Below are 19,043 nucleotides of genomic sequence, written 5' to 3'. Positions count from 1 at the left end.
GTTTTATTTACGCCTTAGTTTAGTTATCTTCATGTATTTGTAACACCTTCATCTATTTTAACGATCAATATAAAGTCATTCTCATTCATAAAATAAACTTTTAGAAAGGATTTAAAATCTTAACCATTTTTATTATAAAAATACATTTAACTTGCATTCAGTCTCATGTCGATGTAGAGAGAAAAATAAACTGCATTTTCTATGTCATGATAAGCACAATGAAGTTTTCATTTGATAAATAGTTACATTGTAGGACAGTTTTAAAGAAAATGTCTTTTGATGGAAACTTTCTTATAAATAATGTAATATTAACTATAACTGTTCTGCTTTTGGTGTACAGCTGCTTGCAGTTGCCTAAATTCACAGAAATTATTTAAAAATTGTGTAGCTTGTTTAATTTTATACAGTTTTGTGATATTTTCAGGTGGAATTGAGCATTTCTGCATTTTTAAAATCAGCTGTTTTGTTTCCTTTTAGATTGGATTCAATCCCGGCGAGTTTTAAAAAGCAAAATAAAAAATAGACTGCAGTGTTAATGATAATAATCAGTGTTATTCATTTCATCTGTCATTGGCATATCTGATCACGTATGTCTTAAAGTTGCATGGACAGTAGAGGGCGCTCTAAACTGCTGCAACTCCATTGCTTGCAAGCGCTGGTTTTTAACGGGCAATTTTACCTTTTAACGCTAATTAATCGCTGAAAATTATATATAAATTTCAGTCAAATTGCAATAAATTAAAGAGTTTCAACTAATATATAAGTAGAATATCATACTATGCTATAAGCTATTAATTTTATATTGTCATAATCATCTAAAATAACTTATTTAGGTTATAAACTTAAAAAAAATGTGACGCCTTTGCAGCAGCGTTTAATTAAAGTCGAGCCACGCTTTGTTTGCGCGCCGTCTAAAGTGAAGCTCAATAGAGCAGAAATCCAAGTTTTGTGAGGAGGAGGAGGAGGTAAAGGAGAAGAAGAAGAGGAGGAAAAAAAGAGGAGGAGGAGGGGGGTATTATACTATTGTCCGCCCCCTAATCCGGTTGGCTCAGAGACTGCCTGCAGGCCAATTTGTAAATGGTTTGCGGAGCTGCCAATCAAAGCAGACATCCTCTCCTCAGGCTGTGACTGCGAAACATCTCAGTTGCTGTGTGGAGAGATTTGACGGAGGGACGCTGCCGTGCGTGGAGCCATCAGTGCGCCGCAATCCGTAATGCCTCGGTGAGGATCTGCCACGGCGGAGAGGACGCAGCGCATGTGAAATATTGTGGATTTGCATGTCAGCAGAGGAGGGACTGGTCGCCGGCTCCGCGGCTGTTTGTCTGTTTCTTATCGCTTCTCTGTCCCCCCTCCCTCCCTCACATGTCACTCTAATTAATCGGAGGCATGTGGAACCGCACCAGGATTAGGAATTGCCTCCCAATAGTGTGCCTGCTGTTGACGTTATGGACGAAGGTAAGGAGACTCTAATTTTACCCACCCTGCCCTGCACACAAGCACGCTCTTTAAAAAAACAACAACATTTTCCTCTTTAGATAAATTAAACGAGATGAAACTTGGTGGGCGTGGGTTAGAGATGGATTTGCTGCGTATTCGCATCAAATTAATCGATAATTGAATTGCGTAGCCCTTCAGTTGTGGAGCATGTGATCGTGTTACCATGACAAGACTGAAGTCCGAGGAGCTGGTAGCGGCTGCTCTCCGTGTTTCACTCGGATTCTCCCTCTTAATCTCAATTATTTGCGGGTGACAATGAGGCCCGGACGGAACAAGTTGGAAGTTGCATCGCGGTTGAGGCTTGCAGCCGCGGTTAATGAGCTGCTGGTGTGAAATCCCTGCATGCAAAGTGTCGCCGCGCAAGTTGGAAGTTGCTGCTTTGCATCAATTGGCCGCTGCGGTGGATAATTTGCGTGCTCACCTGCTTCATTCATGCTGAGATGGAGGGGGAGAGCCTCATTATTGCCATTAATTTGGACCCAATTAGACCAGTTATACATCTGGTGCCACCAAGGGGGGGTTGTAAATGTCTTGACCCCAATCTAGACACACAACCTATATGGAAATACATGGAACCGGTATGAATTTAGCAGATGAGAAGACAAGTTTTGATAACATGTATGTTGGGATGGGCAATCACCAACCCACACCTGGTTTTAGTATCCTGCAAATGACCCTGTAGACCCAATAAAATGAGGTTTTGACTTATTTTTGTGGTATTGACATTTTATTTATGAGATTGTTGTGAAAGCCTTTGTGTAAACTGAAGCAACCGGGAGGATGAAAGCTCCCAGTTTGGCCACCCTCCTGACTTTAGACCAGTGTTGCCACCCCAGTGGTGCCAACCTGTATAAATTTCCTGCCCCACCTCTGGCTCTGCGTTCTCGTATCCATGTTTTTCACAAGTGTTCTCTATAATTATCACCGTCTGAACACTTAAGCTACAAGTCCTGTCAAACCACTTTAAATATGCATGTTGACATGGCGATACTATTTATATAAACGAATAAAAATCAGTTTTTGCGCCTTTCCCACAATCTGATTGCACCGTGACAACTTCCTACACCCGGCTCTGCTTCTTTTAGCTGCACAAATGCTATTGTGGTCTGTTTTTTATTTTATTATTATTATTATTCTCTAAAGAAGTGGAGAGGGGGAGCCACCCCACTGCATTTAATTTTGGCCTCGTTGTTTCCAGGTGTCCCAGTCAACCGGCTATTTTGAGCTGCAGCTGATCTCCGTGGAGAATGTGAACGGCGAGCTGGCGGACGGGGAGTGCTGCGACGGCCCCAGGAGTCCCCAGGACCTGCGCTGCACCCGGGACGAGTGCGACACCTACCTGAGAGTGTGCCTGAAGGAGTACCAGATGGAGGTCACCACCACCGGGGCCTGCACCTTCGGAGTCGGATCTACGCCGGTTCTCGGTGGGAATACGTTTTCTTTCAAGGCCGCCAAGAACAACGCGAAGAGCGACGAAGCCGGAAAGATCGTGATTCCCTTCCAGTTCGCCTGGGTGGTGAGTGAGCTTCTCCTGACACCTTTATTTTAAGAAGAAGTGTCGTTTGTGCACACCTGAAGCAAAATCACACTTTACTCTGAAGTGGGTTTATTTTTAGATGGATTTTATAAACGGATTCTTTCCAAATTTTGTTTATTTTCTGAATTTCAAAATCAGTTGGAGCATCAAATGTCTGTGTGCACATTCTCATGTTTATTGGATAATTTCCCATAGAGACTGCTTATCAAAAAATGCATATTGCAGCTAAATGCATATTTATTTTGAAGTTGAAAATGGGTGCACCCTGTCTGGATGTTTAGTCGACCAAAAGCTGAATTTTCATTAATTTTAGCTACATAAAACTCAGTTTACACCATGAGAGTGATGCCAAATGTCTCTTTAATGTGGATATTAACTGTTTAGTTGAGAAACGTTGGTTTGATTTCAGGAACAGACGACATTTGGATGTTTAAGGGTAGACCTATTGTAGGCTTTGTTGCATGTTTATTGGATAATTTCCAATTTATCATTTCAATAGCAACTCATGTCCAAAAAAAGCTGCATGTTGCAGCTAAATACACATTTATTTTGAAGTTGAAAATGCATGCACCACTCATTTTAGATTGATGCCAAATGTGGATATTATCCATCTGTTTTTGATTGATTTTTGTTTTCATGGAAAAACAGTATTTGGATGTTTAAGTGTAGGACTATTGCAGGCGTTGTTGCAGTGTTTTTGCATATTTTAAACTTGCCCCTAAATGGGTAAATAAAACTCTCAGGGTTGTTCCAGTTCACCAGCTTGCACCTGCTGCGGCCATGATGGATCAATCAGAAGTGTTTTCCTACTGAGATCTTTATCAAAGCGGGGAACTACAAGTCTGTGGAGAAACTGTCATGTCGACGCCTTTCAGGAAGACCTTGTCGTATTTCACTCCAAATAAAACGCGATTATTTTACCTACTCATTTTGTTTTGTATGCAAAGCAGGAGCAAACTGACGAGCTTTCACAGGTGTGTGAGGGAGTGAGGGGCGCCTGCTGTTAGGTGTTGGATGCTCCATTTAATAAACCAGGAAGAAAAAAACGTGATGAATGGCTGACATTATCCCATAAGGTTGAATTATGCGTTCAGCTGAAGTGAGCGATGCCTGCCGGCGGTGGTTCTGGCTGGTTTTGACACCTCTCCTCCCCCCGCTCCTCCTCTCCTGCTGAGGGTGCCAGGTGGCCCCTGGTGGCCCCTTCAGGGCAATTAAGCTTGTGTGACTGTGGATGAGTGATAGCTGATGATTTTGGCTCAGGGAAACGACATGAATCTTCACTTCATACCTGCAGATTTTTATTCTTTTAAAGCTACTTATTGAATTTTTAGCGTAGTGCAAAGTAGAGGTGTGTGAACACAAATGCTGCTCTTGAAAAACATTCCTGTTGTAATGGGCACCAGTCACATAGAAAAATGTAATTTATATCACTGACCTGCACTTAATTATTCTTTCAAATCGATTAATACACCTTTTATTGAACAAACGTTGGAGGAAAAACAGTAAAAACAACAATCCTGACGATCCGGATAGTTTTAGGGTTTTCTTTAAACGTTAAAAATTGGAGTTTATCGTGACAATAATGAATAACAATGTTACATTTCTCGTGATAAACAATGCGGTAAGTGCCCAACACTAATTTGAAGATTATTATGCTAAAAATGTTGAGTCAAAAATTAGATTATCAGTAATTATTTTAATTGGGGATGGACAATAAATCAATATTGTATATTGCGATAGACTATCAATAGATAATACGTCTGATTTTTCAATAATTTCACTGAACCTTTAGCTGCTCAATCTGTCAGGGCTAAGCTAGTTTGGTGGATCAACTAACTCACTCACACTTCGGTTACCTAGCAACTCCCTCTCGTTCCTTGGTTACCTAGCAACAGCCTGTTGAGTGACAGCTGCAGTTAAAGGTTCCGCTAATGTTCTTAAAAATTAACGACGAGGAGGAGAAAGAACTGGATTAAACAGGAAATATCACGCCACAGGTTTGGCTGTATTTTATATAAAACGAAAAACTAGTCAATAATTATATATTACTGACCGATAAACGTTTCTCAGATGTAATTTTAGCTCAGCCCTAATTTTATTTTAACTTTCAAATGCTGGTTTACTGAGTTTTAAGATCATGTATTCATATTGACGTGGTTTGTTAGCAGGAACACGTTGGTCTCTGTAGCAGAAGCCAATCCCGTTTTGAACCAACTGCCTTGTTAACACATTTCTTAGCTTCAGGGGAAAATGCCAAGAGGTGTAATTTCAAACACTAAAGGCCATATGTTAAAGCAATGAGGCTGCCGTTTACACAGTCAGGTGTTTCTTCTTCTTCTTTTTTTTTTTTTCTCACCACCTGAGCTTCTGCTTTCTGTGGATTAACTCCATGCCTCGCCTCACACAGAAAAGCAACCCGCTGAGAAGGCTGTTGTTTGGCTCCCTGGCAGAGGTGAAGAGGGTTATTCTGGTGTGTTGTCCTTCTGTTAAGTGTCCCAGCTGATAACGTTGCACTATTCCAGTGCCAGATGTCACAGCAAGCTGGTGGGGGTCACTGGCCGCGGCGTCGTTGCTGTCCTCACTCAAGAGACAAAGATGTAGTGTTCTGCTAGCTGTGTCATCGGGCCAGCTAACGGGCCAGCTAACGGGCCAGCTAACGGGCCAGCTAACGGGCCAGCTAACGGGCCAGCTAACGGGCCAGCTAACGGGCCAGCTAACGGGCCAGCTAACGGGCCAGCTAACGGGCCAGCTAACGGGCCAGCTAACGGGCCAGCTAACGGGCCAGCTAACGGGCCAGCTAACGGGCGAGGCTCGGAGTCTTGGACTGCAGGCGGCGTCTGAGAATAAATCTGAGCAGGGATTGGTTTGTTTCGTCAAGAGATGATTTTATTGATCAATCAATCAATAACATTTTATTTGTACAGCACATTTCAAAGTGCTTTGCATCAAATCAAACACAGAAACACAATGCAACGTAGAATCAACAATCAAAACACGACATTAAGTCAGGTTCCGTCAGTAAATTTGTAATTGATTACATTTCAAATACAATCCTAATCAGGTGGGTTTTTAGTCGAGTTTGCATCCATAAAAGGTTGGAGATGTTTGAACTTGGGCTTGTCATAACAAGTTTAGTGATAAATGATAATATTAGTGTTTTGAGACATTTTTCACTGCAAAAACACAAAATCTTACCAAGTAATTTTAAACTAGTTTCTAGAGCAACTATATTAGTTTTGTCTCATTTCAAATGTACTAACGAGTAAAAAGCTCTTGTTCCATTGACAGATTATTTCTCTTATGTTTTGGGTAAAATGTCTTGTTATAATTTGCCAATGGAACTAGTATTTTTTTTTTCATTGATGTTAAGGAATTATTGACTTAAAAAAACTTCTATTTCTTGTTAAAAAGTTACTTTTAAGTTAGTTTTGTGTTATTTCAAGTGAACTGTTTGTACTAGAAACTAGACCAAAAATTCCTGGTAAAATTTTGTGTTTTTGCAGTGAATATAACAATAATGCAAGAATACCTTCTCAAAGATGGATAAAAACCTTTTAATGATCATTAGCCCAGTTTGGCAGGCAGCTGAACAAGTCAGGGTCTCATCTGTCCGGCCTGATTGAGTTTCCATTTGGTTGTTTGCCGCTGCTTGTGCGCTCCAGGAGCATGAATGGAGGGGGAAAGACATGTCCTACATCCATCTGATCGCTAATGAAATTGCCGGTGGAATTTCTCTGCCTGTCCCTCCTCGCCCGCCGGCCACATCGGCGCACCGGACGTCCGTTTGACGTGAGCCTGTCTGTAACTGTATCTCCTCTGGACTCGGATGATGTGTCAAACCTCCATCCTCTCTCTGCTGGATGCGTGTAGTAAGGCCGAACTGGAAAAAAAAAAGAAAAGCTGAATTGCTCAAGTTTTCAGTAAAATTTACAGAAGCTCCTAAGCCTCTCATTTGTAGGGAGAGATTGACATTTACCCTTTCATTAAATCAACTGTTTTCTAACCTGCACAGACGTGTGCAAAACGGCTTTTCTTGGCTCAAACCCAAAGTATTTGGTCTTGGCATTTCTCCCTGGGTTGTTACGTGCTACACGCATACGCTGCTCCTTTAATGCTTACTTTATGCTCCCGTCACACTCCTTGATTTCTTCTGCGTCAGGACAAGAATATGGAAGATATCTGTGGAAATTGGAATTGAACTCCTTGATCTGTAACTTGACGGGTCAGTTGTGTGAATAATTAATTAATCCAATTGTTCCAACTAATGCAGTTGCACAAAATTATATATTTATCTTCTCTTAAAGTTACAAATAACTATTTTTTTTATTTGTTGGTGCTGTACAAATATTCCTGATGGAACAAAACTGATCTTCTTTTGACAAACAAATATTTATTGTTTTTTATTTGCAAATTTTGGAGAAGCACTTATGTTGTCTTCGAAGAACTCAAGATGGTTTTTCTTTTTTAGGAGCAGATGTATGCAACGCAACGACTTAAACCGTTGAGTTTTCTATTGCTTTGTTGCGTGTTTCTGAACCAAACAGCAGCTGTATTGCCTGTTTTCTAAGATAATCAATTACAAGCTGTGATTAGACACTTGTCAATTTACTTTAATCACTCTTAGTTAGTGTGTGTTTGGAAAAATTGTACAATTGTGCAGATTTTACATAAAATCTTAAAACCACTTCATTTCATTTTCACATAATAAATCTGGTAGATTTGCACTGCAAAAACAAAATAAGTATTTTTGTCTAAATAAGTTTTTAGTTCAGATGTCTTAGTCTTGCCTTATTTCAACCGTTCCAAGTTAAAAGTATCTTTCCAGTAAGATGCATCTTGCACATTCTTTTCATTAGTTACAAGAAATTTTTTGTTTTTCAGTGGAAAAAGAAATCTGCCAATGGAGCTGGTACTTTTTGCATCTATATTTCAGAATTAGTGACTTAAAACAAGCTTATCTTCCTGAAAAGTTACTTTTAAGTTATTTTTGTCTTATTTCAAGTGCAAGGCTTGCTAAGATTTAGTATTTTTGTCAGTGCAGTTGCCCCATTGCATAACGTCATTTAAAAGCAACTATGGGTTGAAAATATTGCCAAAAAACTCAAAATAGGTCTCGTGTTTAAAAAGATTTTAACTGGACTTCCCCATAAGAATTTCTCTGATTCTCCGAACTGAATTCACTCCAGCAGGTAGAACCTCTTTGACTCTCTTACACTGTTAACCTGTTTTTACTCCTGAGAGATCAAGCATCCATGTTTTGGATGCAGCCAACTGGAGGCTAATTTGCGCCGTCATGGTTAGCCACACCTGATATGGAGCTTGTCAAAGCTGTTGCTAGGAGATGGCGTGCATAGGCCTCCAGTAAACAATTATCTGTGGCTCCCTCCCTCCCCCACTCACCCACCCGTCCTCCTCCTGGTCCCAGCACTGCAGCGTGGAAAACCACTCGCACGAGTCTCACCTGTGGTTCAGCTCGGCTCTGTATTGATTATGCAATTAGCCGGTCGGTCTGAGCTTCCAAGGTGACGTTTTGTTAGGAGAGGACTTCTTTTTCCACAAGTCATGCTGAGGGTATTTATGTCCTAAGTCTGCGTTTAGCAGCTTTACTCACCTACGCTGCAGAGGGCAGCACACAATAAGTCCTGCTTTTTGTTTCTGGTGTAGTCAAAGTCTGAACTTTAATTTGGATCCCAATTAGTTGAGGTTTCCTGCATCTACTGCTACTGTGATCCACAAATTCAGCATAAACAACTAAAAATGCATAACATACATAGATCACTGCGAGAGATCAATCCCGGACGAGCCCCCAATTTATGGTCTGGCTCTAAAACCACAAAACAAAAGGGAAGCAACACATTGAATAACTTAAAATTAGATTTATTTAACAAAAATCATGACTGGCTGGATAAGAGAGTGAGACACAGTGGTGCATGTTAAGCTGGATCTCAAATCGTTCTGGAGACGCTGGCCAACTGCCTCCATCTCCAAAAGGCGGCAATAAGGAGCTGTGAATCAGAGCTGTTGGGGAGACCCAGAGGAAAGGCCTTGGGCAAATTCAAAGTAAAACTATAATTTAAACAAATACAAAATAAAACGCCATAGATCAAAACAAATGAATTATACTATAATGAAAAACCTTCAACAAAAGAACACATGTTCTTTTGAGTAACGTATATGGAAAAATGTGCACGATCAATATTATGCAATATAAGATTAAGAATAATCAGTCACTATAGTTTTATTCCTCCTTCAAGTTGTTTGAAATTCATTCTTATGTTTTTTTAATAAACTGTTCCATGTGAATGTAACTTTCTACAATCTTCAAAGAATTTGCATGAACCTTTGGAAGTATAAATCGACCTGCGATTACCTGCCTGGTTGGATAATCATGTGCATTAATGCTGAAAAACCAACCAGAATAGACACTTTCTGGCTGTTTTAAAGTTCTAAAATAAACCTGAGCTCAACCATAAAATGCTGAACTGCTGACCAAATATGAATATTTTAGAGAGTTCAGGGAAAGGTTCACATGATATATGAGAATGTTTTTACTTTTTTTGACAGGACTAAAAAGATTTATCAGCTTGTCAAAGTCGTTAAGTTCAGTAAAGTTTTGTCTGTTTCTTGTCAGTAAAATTATGAACAAAGTGATTAGAAATGTCTACATGTTCTGACTGCATCACAGTAAATTGGGGAAAGAACTGACTGTTAACAAGCCATGACCCAGTTTATGTGTTGTTTTACAACTTTTCCCATAAAGCTAAATGTCACTGCTCTTTATTTTATCCAGAGAGGTTAAATTTGCCGTTTTGAACCAAAACTGCGTTTAAGAATTCTGCTCTTTCAAATTGTCCAATTTCGTCTGTCTCCAGTTTAAAAAGTTGACAAAATGTCCTGGACTGTTTGTCATCACACATCCTCTATGAGGAAGGAGCATTTCTTGGCCTTTATCAGAACCATCTGACCCTAAAGTTTCTGGATATTTGTGCGATAGTGTTGGGCAGGAGACTGCAGAGATTTCCTATGAGAGCGTTTTGTTTTTGTTCGGTCTGATTTCACACAAGGTACAGCGTGTACAAGAGGAACACAACAGCTTCTCCATAACTACTGAACTCCTGTTGTCTTATTCATGTGATTAAGGGAACCATGTTTTATGAAGTGTTTGGATTTCCGTCAAAGATCAGAGCAGGGAACTAATTGGTTGCCTAAAACATCGGAAAGTGGTATATCTGTTTTTGATTGTTATGCTTAAGGTTTTGTGACTTTGACTTTCTTTTAACTTTGGACACATTTCAGTCTGCAAAAAATGCATCAAAATCCCTCTAGTGCTGTCCTCCTTACCCAGATATCTTACAAAGCAGCATGTATAAACCGTAACACAGAAAGCAAAAGCTGCTTTTTTTCAGATTCTGCTGAAATTATTCCACTTTTGTGAAGTGTTTTGAAGAGCGGCAGCTGATTAAGGCGTCTACAGTCATGAAAAGTATTATTTAGGTGACCAAAGGAACCTGGTTTGTTTGCTTACTGCCTGTCAATTCTTTGAGACTTCCTGTAAAGCACAAAACATGAATAAATCCCTGTATTTATCCTCCTCATATCAGTGCCTTAGTCTCAACAACAGCTTAAACAAACCACCGCACCGTGAATGACTGGGATTCGATTACATGGCTTTAGCGTTTTTGAACGTGTAACCAGTATTCAAATTTAGCTGCCATGGAGACTACTTCTTCTTTTTTTTTTTTTTTACGTTGTGGAGAAGTCTGTTTGTGAAGATGAAGTGAGGCGGGGAGACACATGAAACCCCACCTGGTTTGTCCAAGCTGCAGGTTTTTGTTGTCTTGGCAATCGACTTACAATGGCCATGTTCCCAAGTAGGACTGGTTTTAAATTTTTAATGAGCTCATTGTAGATGGCTGTAGTATTATCCACACTGCAGATATTCGTCAAGCAACAGTGGGACAACGGAGTAGAGTAAGGAAGCATTTTTCTGTTCCTTTTTACTAGAGGGAAAATATAGCAAGTAATTTAATTTCAGTTGGGTAAAAAATCCAAAATGCAATAAAATTGTGTGTTAATGTAGTACTGTTCTGCTTTAGGTTTTTAGAGAAAATGGAGGGATTAAAAAATCAGCATCACTCAGCACTATCTGTCCACCAGCCTCTGCTCAGTTGCCATGGTAACCAACAGTTTGGCCACATTCCCATGCGACCCATATCTGAGCTTATTTTGACCTTTTCACCGCAGTTTTAATGACTCGATTCCAGTGTTTTAAAACCTTTTAAGAGACGTTCTCACCACACCCCATGATTTCTGGGATCTCGGTCACTCAGGAAATGCTCCTGGTGTGGTCAGTAAAAGACGTTGGAGTCGGTTCCACTGTCCAGATTTTTACATACTTGGCAGAGCTTGACTGTACGACACCTGAAATATTAAATCCTACCAAACATTGCAACTGAACCAACCTTGTCTGTGGTTTGTACCCATTGATTGTGATCCCATATGTGGTGAAGGCAGAGCTGCACAATCAGAAAAAATGAAACTCCTGAGCTTTGCAAGGACTACATCAATCATATTGAAGCTAATTATTTTTTAGCGTTTGTTATAAAAGAAAATGTCCGTAGGCCTCCTTGTGTACTTCAACACTTGCGCCACTAAAACTACACACAGAGGAAAATCTACCCAAAGTGTAACTATATTATTAAAATGCATGGCACTTGAATAAAGTGATATTGCAGTGATGGCTGAGTCGATGTAACCAGTCCAAATAGATTCAGTGTGCATTTTCACCCGGTCAGCTGGCTGAAACTCATAAATCCCTGCATCCCTATCAATTTATCAATCATCTAATATAAATCATATAATGTATATCGTATATTTGTCATGTTTATCTCTTCCAAAACAACCTGCATGAGAGCACATAAAGACTAAAATGACAATTTTTTTCCCATACAAACAGGCTGGCAGCAGTAGAGTGTTTCAAAGTAAATCTAATGTTTTTAAATGAATCTACTCGGCGTCTTTTCATTAAAACTTATGTTCATCTTTAGTTATTTCTACTGATCTTATTTTAATGGTAATGGTTATATTTGAAATGATTAATCGTGATGAACGTTACTGAAACAATCGTTAACTGATTTAGTAATCAATTCATTAACTGGAGTATCTACACTCAAAAGACAATTTAACGAAAGAACACAATCAGAGCAGCTATTGAGCAAAAACAGTACAATAAAAATAAATTTTGCATTTAAATGATAAACTGTCTAAAATTTTATGTATAAAACTGGTCAAATGACACCATTTTAGCTTTATTTGGTTCAAATTCTGTAAATAAATAATAATAATAATAAACAAAGTAACTGTAAGCTGTATTAAGTTTTAAATGCTGGTTTTGTATTTCAGTTATAAAAAATGAATTGAGTTAGTTGTTTACATCTCTTAATGTATTTATTTTATAAAAATGGCTTCAGTGGTAAAAATTATTTATTTTTTTAAATCCGCAGAATATGCCAATTTCTTTTTATGCGATTAATCACCAGAATAATCAATAATGTAATCTGTAACTAAAATCTGGTGCAGCCTTAATGTTTTGTTTATTGGACATGTATTTTTCTGATTACCAATTATTTTTCATTACAACTTTTGACAAACTTCTGATTAGTTGCTAACCGAGAAAGCTGTTACCATGACGACCAGCAATATAATTTCAACGCCCCCATCAACAAATGTTCTGCAAATGCCTGGTCTCTGCATGTGTGCAGTTCATTCCCCGCCTCCTGCTAAATGAATGGCGTGCAGGTGCTAGAGGTTCTTGTGGAGGTAATTAAAGCATGTCATTACACGGGCAGTTAAATTGTCACCGTACTGCTGAACCTGTTTGAAATGATAATGGCGCTCGGCTGGAGGCGGCGCTGCGTCGCACTCGTTGCCTTGGATCAGGAATTAGCCCATTAATGTTTCTGAAGCATGCTTATTGCTGCGGCAGCTCTCAGGCTTCAGGCTAACTGATGGCAGAGGAAGTAATGGACAAATATTCAAATGAGCCTAACCTGTAAAGCTTTTGTTGAGTTTTTGCTGAAATTCATCAATTAACAAAGCGGATATCAGTTGAAATTTGAATCTGGCTTCTTCCTTTTCTTTAATTTCTAACCAAATAGTAAATTTGTCTTTTGAACAATTATGAACTGGTGGATATGTAAGACTTCTGTGGTTTACATGCAAACTCATTTACAGCACTCTCTCAGAACGAACGTTAGCGTGCTGGTGTTTGTTTTCACGTGTTGCATAGTCTTGGATCATGCTGGTTAATTAGCACCAGGAGAAGGAGGGGTTTGTTGTATTGGAAGTGCATGGGTAATGACCCTGTTGGCATAGTAGCAGCATGCTCAATGGGCCGTGTATGTGTGCGCACAGCCGGTATACAGCAGCCAGCCAAATGCCTGGCCTTCAGCGACACAACTCTTGGCTCGGGAATCTGGCAAGCGGCTAACGGGCAAAACTCAGATCCCTCCGTCTTTCTGTGTAGAGAGAACTCTGCCTCCTCAACCCTTGATGTATGTTTGTAGCAACCTTTTGGCTTTTTTAGTATTGTTAGAAAACTCCATCAGACAAATCTGCAGATATTCATCTGTTTAAAAAAACAAAAACCCAAACATTTATTTTAAAAAAAGGGCAAAAATGTTGTGGTTGTTGGTGCAAATTGTTCAAATGTTAAGATTTGATTCATATTTTAATCCTGTATAATTTAACTCAAGCATATACTCCAAAACCACATTCTTACCAAATATTTTTGGTCTAGTTTCTAGTACAAATATCTTACTACACTTTAACTAAGATGAAACTAATTTACAAGTAACTCTTCAGCAAGATCTAGAAGCTTGTTTTTAGTCAATATATTGGTGAAAAAGTACTTGTTCCATTGGCAGATTATTTCACTAGGACATTTTTCCCATGTAAGTGAAATAATCTGCCAGTGGAACTAGAACTGGGTTGCTAGGTAACGGCCTGGGCTGGGCTGATGTTGCTAGGTAACGGGCTGGGCTGATGTTGCTAGGTAACGGGCTGGGCTGATGTTGCTAGGTAACGGGCTGGGCTGATGTTGCTAGGTAACGGGCTGGGCTGATGTTGCTAGGTAACGGGCTGGGCTGATGTTGCTAGGTAACGGGCTGGGCTGATGTTGCTAGGTAACGGGCTGGGCTGATGTTGCTAGGTAACGGGCTGGGCTGATGTTGCTAGGTAACGGTGCCCGTGGAACTAGAACTTTCAATAATTCCTTATTATAGGTGAAAAACAAGCTCTTATTTCTTGCTGAAAAGTTTCTTGCAAGTTAGTTTTGTCTTATTTCAAGTGAGCTGGGATATTGTTACTAGAAACTAGACCAAAAATACTTGGCAAGATTTTGTGTTTTTGCAGTGCAAGATAATTTTTGTCAAACTGGAACTGGATTGTTGTTGTTTTTTGTTCTGTTCATCTTTACCTCCCATCACCTTCATTTTTCAGCAAAACTAATACTTTGTGCGCTTCACACTTGGATATTTATGCAAAACGTTTTTTTGTAGAATTGCACATTGTAGTCATGATGATAAAACACTAAAGTTTGGAAATTGAAGAGAGGAAAGGCTTTGTATCTGTTCATTAACAATGATGTACATTTTATTGGGATATCACAATGAGCATTCTCTGAAAACATGTTTCCAAGTCGAGCTTCTACTCTTTCTGCTTGTATGTCAGAAAAAGTGATTTATTGTTGTCTCCTCCTCCTGGCCAGATATTTGTACTTCGTTTTTCTTTTACCTAAGGTGAGGAAATATCCATTTACTAAAACCAGAGGTAATGTTTGCCTCTTTGACCTTATTTTGTGGTGTTCGTGTGGGAAGGCTTCAAGACGAGGTCAATTTCTCAGAGAATTTCCTCATCTTCCTGTCAACATCATCTCCACATTTGCTTGGATTTTGCCCCTGGGGGTCTTTGATCTTTGCCCCTGAACAGATTGAGAAGCAAGGTGAAGCGGATATTTACTTTCTTCCCCATCTTCTTGGCGAAATGGAAAGGAAGCAGACTTGGCTGCCATCTATTGCTACTTCTTTGCACCTTCAAAACTTGTCCCAGTAAACTTTACATCCAAAACTTCTCCTCTGGCTTTCACTTGAAATGTCTAAGCTGTAATATCCAATTTGGAGAACCAATAACATCCCCTGATATCACTTTGGAATTTACAAAAATAGTCGATTTGGAGGATGATTGAGATTATTTTGTAGATTTCTGTTCAGTACTGGTTTCAGTCAAGTTCTTACTATGTTGGGGCGTGCTCCGGTGGCGTAGTGGGTAGCGCGCCCCACGCTTGGAGGCCTTCAGTCCTCGACGCGGCCGTCGCGGGTTCGATTCCCGGACCCAACGACATTTGCCGCATGTCTTCCCCCCTCTCCTGACCCCCCTCCTGTCAGCCTACTGTTGAATAAGGGACACTAGAGCCCACAAAAAGACCCCCTGGTGGGGAAAAAAAAAAAGTTCTTACTATGTTTTTATACCCGATAGTTCAGTAGATTTGGTTCAATTCAGACCAAACTTGCAACATTTGTTACATTTTCAGCTTGTGTGGTTCACTTTCTGTGAAACAATCCAAACTTTTTAAAAACTTGTTCCCCTCCTCGCCTGTAGAGGCGCTACACCAAGAACTACTGAAGGAAGTGGCATGAAAATCTCTGAAGACATGAGCGCAGCTTCCTCCTTAGCAAAATGAAACAAAATGGAGCAGTGCCAGATTTTAGGAGTTTGTTTACGAACCTTTTCTCTCACCAACACAAGACATGAGTGCTTGCTTTGGTTATATTTACCCAGAATGCCCTGCTCTATTCATGCTTTTGGAGTTCACTTGAACCGATCCGATACCTTGAGTTTTTAGGCGGACCAGAGTTAATGTAGGTGCCATACAAATGAATAATCTCCATTTTATACTAACATTTAGTCAGATTCAGTAAATTAAAATATGTTTTCTGACGAGGCTTGTTTGTTGTATAAGGAGAACAAAAACTGCAGAAAGTTGCATTTCATGTTAAGATGCTCATTTGACAGAGATTTTTATTGTTTAAGTTTTAACTCGGTTTGAATTAAATTCAACATGGTGCGCATTTTGAACTAAAGAGTTTATTTCTTAACTCGGTGAGAATCAATAAAAAAATTGATAATGGAGTCGGTATCAATAAATTCTCATTAATTCCCAGCAGAGTTCGGTTCTGTGTACACACCTCCCCAAACGGACCGGACTTTCCTGACGAACAGCCTGGAGTTTGATGAAATCGGACTAAACGGGTTTGGTGTGAATGCTCCCTTCAGGTGATGCTGAAAACATCAGAGACTGTTTGAGTGATACAATTTGTAATGCAGCCATTACAAACCCAGAAGATGGGATTGAGATCACAGATTAATGAAGATTACCCTCACAGCTTCCATAGGCCACGGGATGAATCACGTTTGACCCGGTGTCCCATCAGAAGGCAATAAATCAGCTGGGAAGACGGCGGTGGATGATCAGGTCACCTCTCTGTGACATGGGAAACGGAGATATACGAAGGTCACAGGGTGTTTGCCTTCGGTACGAATTGTGTCTGTTAGAGGCGTCAATAAAACCCAACACGTGTGAAAGACTCGAGTTCAATCAACATTTGTGATCCCAGCCTTCCCCCGAGAGACTACGAGTCAATCAAAGCTTCAACCTACAACGCCAGACTCTGATGGTGCTGAATTGTGGGCAGACTGGGATCAGGCCTGGGATTACACACCAGACCCGGATCTCACATTCTTAGTATTCTTCGAATGCAAACATGCACGTCACCCCACATGCAGAGGGCTGACCCCTCTTTTCAGAAAGAAGCGTGCAGATCCCATGCTTAGTGACCCCAACCTGCCCCAGCTTCCACTTCCCACTGCCATCTCTCCCTTTTTCCCTCCCTCTCTCTATTTCAACGACTACCTTCCACTCATCCATCCACCCCTTCATCTGCCGTGGGAACCTACACCTGTGGCTCTCCCCAGGCAGCAGCATCACCACGTCTTCACCCCTTTCATTGTTAAGAGTTGGATACCTTCTTAGAGGTCTTATCTTGTTGCATTAAGCGAAGATGCTCCATGTTTTTCTGCCATGTCCCAATTTTCCAAAACTAGGATTCCTCTGCCTAAATCCTCTAATCCATCAGGGGAACAAGTAGGATTTTGGCGCTTTGACCTAAAGTGTGTACTTTGCCTTGTCAGGCTGATATCAAACATTTCTACCCTGACGAAAGAGTTGAAGTCAGGCAGATTGAGATCATGTTTGTTTTTTCTGAAGTGCAACCTGTTTGGATTTACCGTGAGGACTTGATAGAAGAACCGCTGGCGGCCGTCCTGCAACTGTCCTGCTCAGGCTCGGCAGCACACATGCTGACACTAATTGTCCTCGTGCTGACTGCGTCTCTTCACGGACAATGGTTTTGATTGGAATGGGGGTGAGTTTCGGTGTTGGGACAAGAGTCTTTGTTTGGTAGCCTTTCCCCGTTCCCTCCCCCAATCCTCCCCTTTATCCCCCAGCCCATCCATCTATCTTGTTCCGACCATTTGGGCAGCTGTCACTTAATCCAGCTAATCACAGACTGGGATGGTCTGTGGGAAACCAGTCTAGTCCATGGCTTTGCTCCTCTGACTTGAATCATTTACAGCATGTAGGCATGCAAGCAACTCTAAATCTTTGTGAAGCCTAAAAATGTTTTTTATATAGATTTATTCACCAAGTTACAGCCAGTGTTTGCCAGTCATTTCCTTTTCTTTGCACTGGCATACACACCCACACACCAACCCACATGCTCAGACCGGAGCAACCCGCCTTTCCTTTTGTGGTGGGGGGATGGGTGGAAAGGTCAGAAGCCGAGCTACGTGTCGTGGGATGATGCACGTTTATGTCACATAATCCATCGCCGGAGCTGCACCTGCTGCACGCCTGCAGTTGGATTGATGGTTTAACCAAACATCACCCTGACGCTTATCTCACTTTTTGGTTTACACTGTGGTAGTTTCTATGTCTTACCTGTTGATTTGGTGTCTTGCATCTTCCCAGTTACTCTCTCGTCACCCATGGTCTTCCACAAAAACACTCCCCTCCCCTTCCTCCTGCCAGCCAGACAAGCCTGCTTAATCCCACAGCCCAGCAGCTACCAGCCTACCAGCTTGCAGGTCCCCCAGATCAACAACAGACTTACAAACACACTCTTTGCCATCTTTCCCTCGCTGGTTTCTTGGTTCATGCATTCACAAATCCATTTTTTTCCCTCCCCTGACCCAACCCCCGCCCGCTCCGATATCCCGTCGGTGACTTTACACTAGAGGTCACAGCAGTCACACGATGGGTGCTACGACTGTCACTGGTAGTGATGTAATGACTGCTATTTAGGTCAGCTGGTTGCCTAGCAGTGATGCTGGTTTGTGTGTACATCTATTTACATTTACTCAAACCAGTCTGTGCTGTGATTGTGCAAAATGCTACTGGTTTTACAGTCTTTATGGGCTAAAATCTAAAAAATATATTAACACTTTAATCTTTCTATCATTTCCAGTCATGTTTTAATCCACTTCAATGAACTGTGCGGATGAAGACATTAATTTGGTATTGATAGGCTCGAGTTATCCAAATAGTTTTGGTTCTGTTCCAAATCGTTGAAGTTTTTGAGTATAAATTTGATAAACGAGCGAACGATGTTCATCAACACGCTACGAGTGTAAAGCATAACTTGGTGTGAAACGTGATAATCCACTTACCGGTGATTTAACTCCCCGTCTGACAACCAAGGGCAAAGCTGGTCCATGTAGTGCAGATCATCATGCAGGCAGAGTCACTTTGTTGGCAATCAAACCTGCAGGGGATGAAGGGAAATTGATTTTAATATTAATCAGGAAAAGAACTGAAACTCATTTGCATGTGAAATATTTTATGTTTTGTTTTTTTTTCCTAAAGGAAGCTCAGTGTTTGGCAGTAATCTACTCT

General features: G+C 40.6%; 1 protein-coding gene across 2 annotated transcripts in view; it reads left to right on the top strand.

Moving 5' to 3' along the window:
• Nucleotides 1–1,042: 1,042 nt before the first annotated feature.
• Nucleotides 1,043–19,043, top strand: part of jag2b (jagged canonical Notch ligand 2b) — a 53,655-nt gene continuing 35,654 nt past the window's right edge. Inside the window, exons 1-2 of one of the 2 annotated variants that reach the window (XM_044105912.1) lie at nucleotides 1,043–1,455; nucleotides 2,696–3,013. In XM_044105912.1, the coding sequence (XP_043961847.1) occupies nucleotides 1,387–1,455; nucleotides 2,696–3,013 (387 nt within the window). In that variant the 5' untranslated portion in view covers nucleotides 1,043–1,386. The remainder of the gene's footprint in view (nucleotides 1,456–2,695; nucleotides 3,014–19,043) is intronic. The other variant, XM_044105911.1, reaches the window with a different exon arrangement.

Source organism: Gambusia affinis, linkage group LG22, assembly GCF_019740435.1.
Source record: "Gambusia affinis linkage group LG22, SWU_Gaff_1.0, whole genome shotgun sequence".
NCBI classification, from domain to species: Eukaryota; Metazoa; Chordata; class Actinopteri; order Cyprinodontiformes; family Poeciliidae; genus Gambusia; species Gambusia affinis.
The sequence above is the reverse complement of the archived record's forward strand: the minus strand, read 5'-3'. Positions and strand labels throughout refer to the sequence as shown.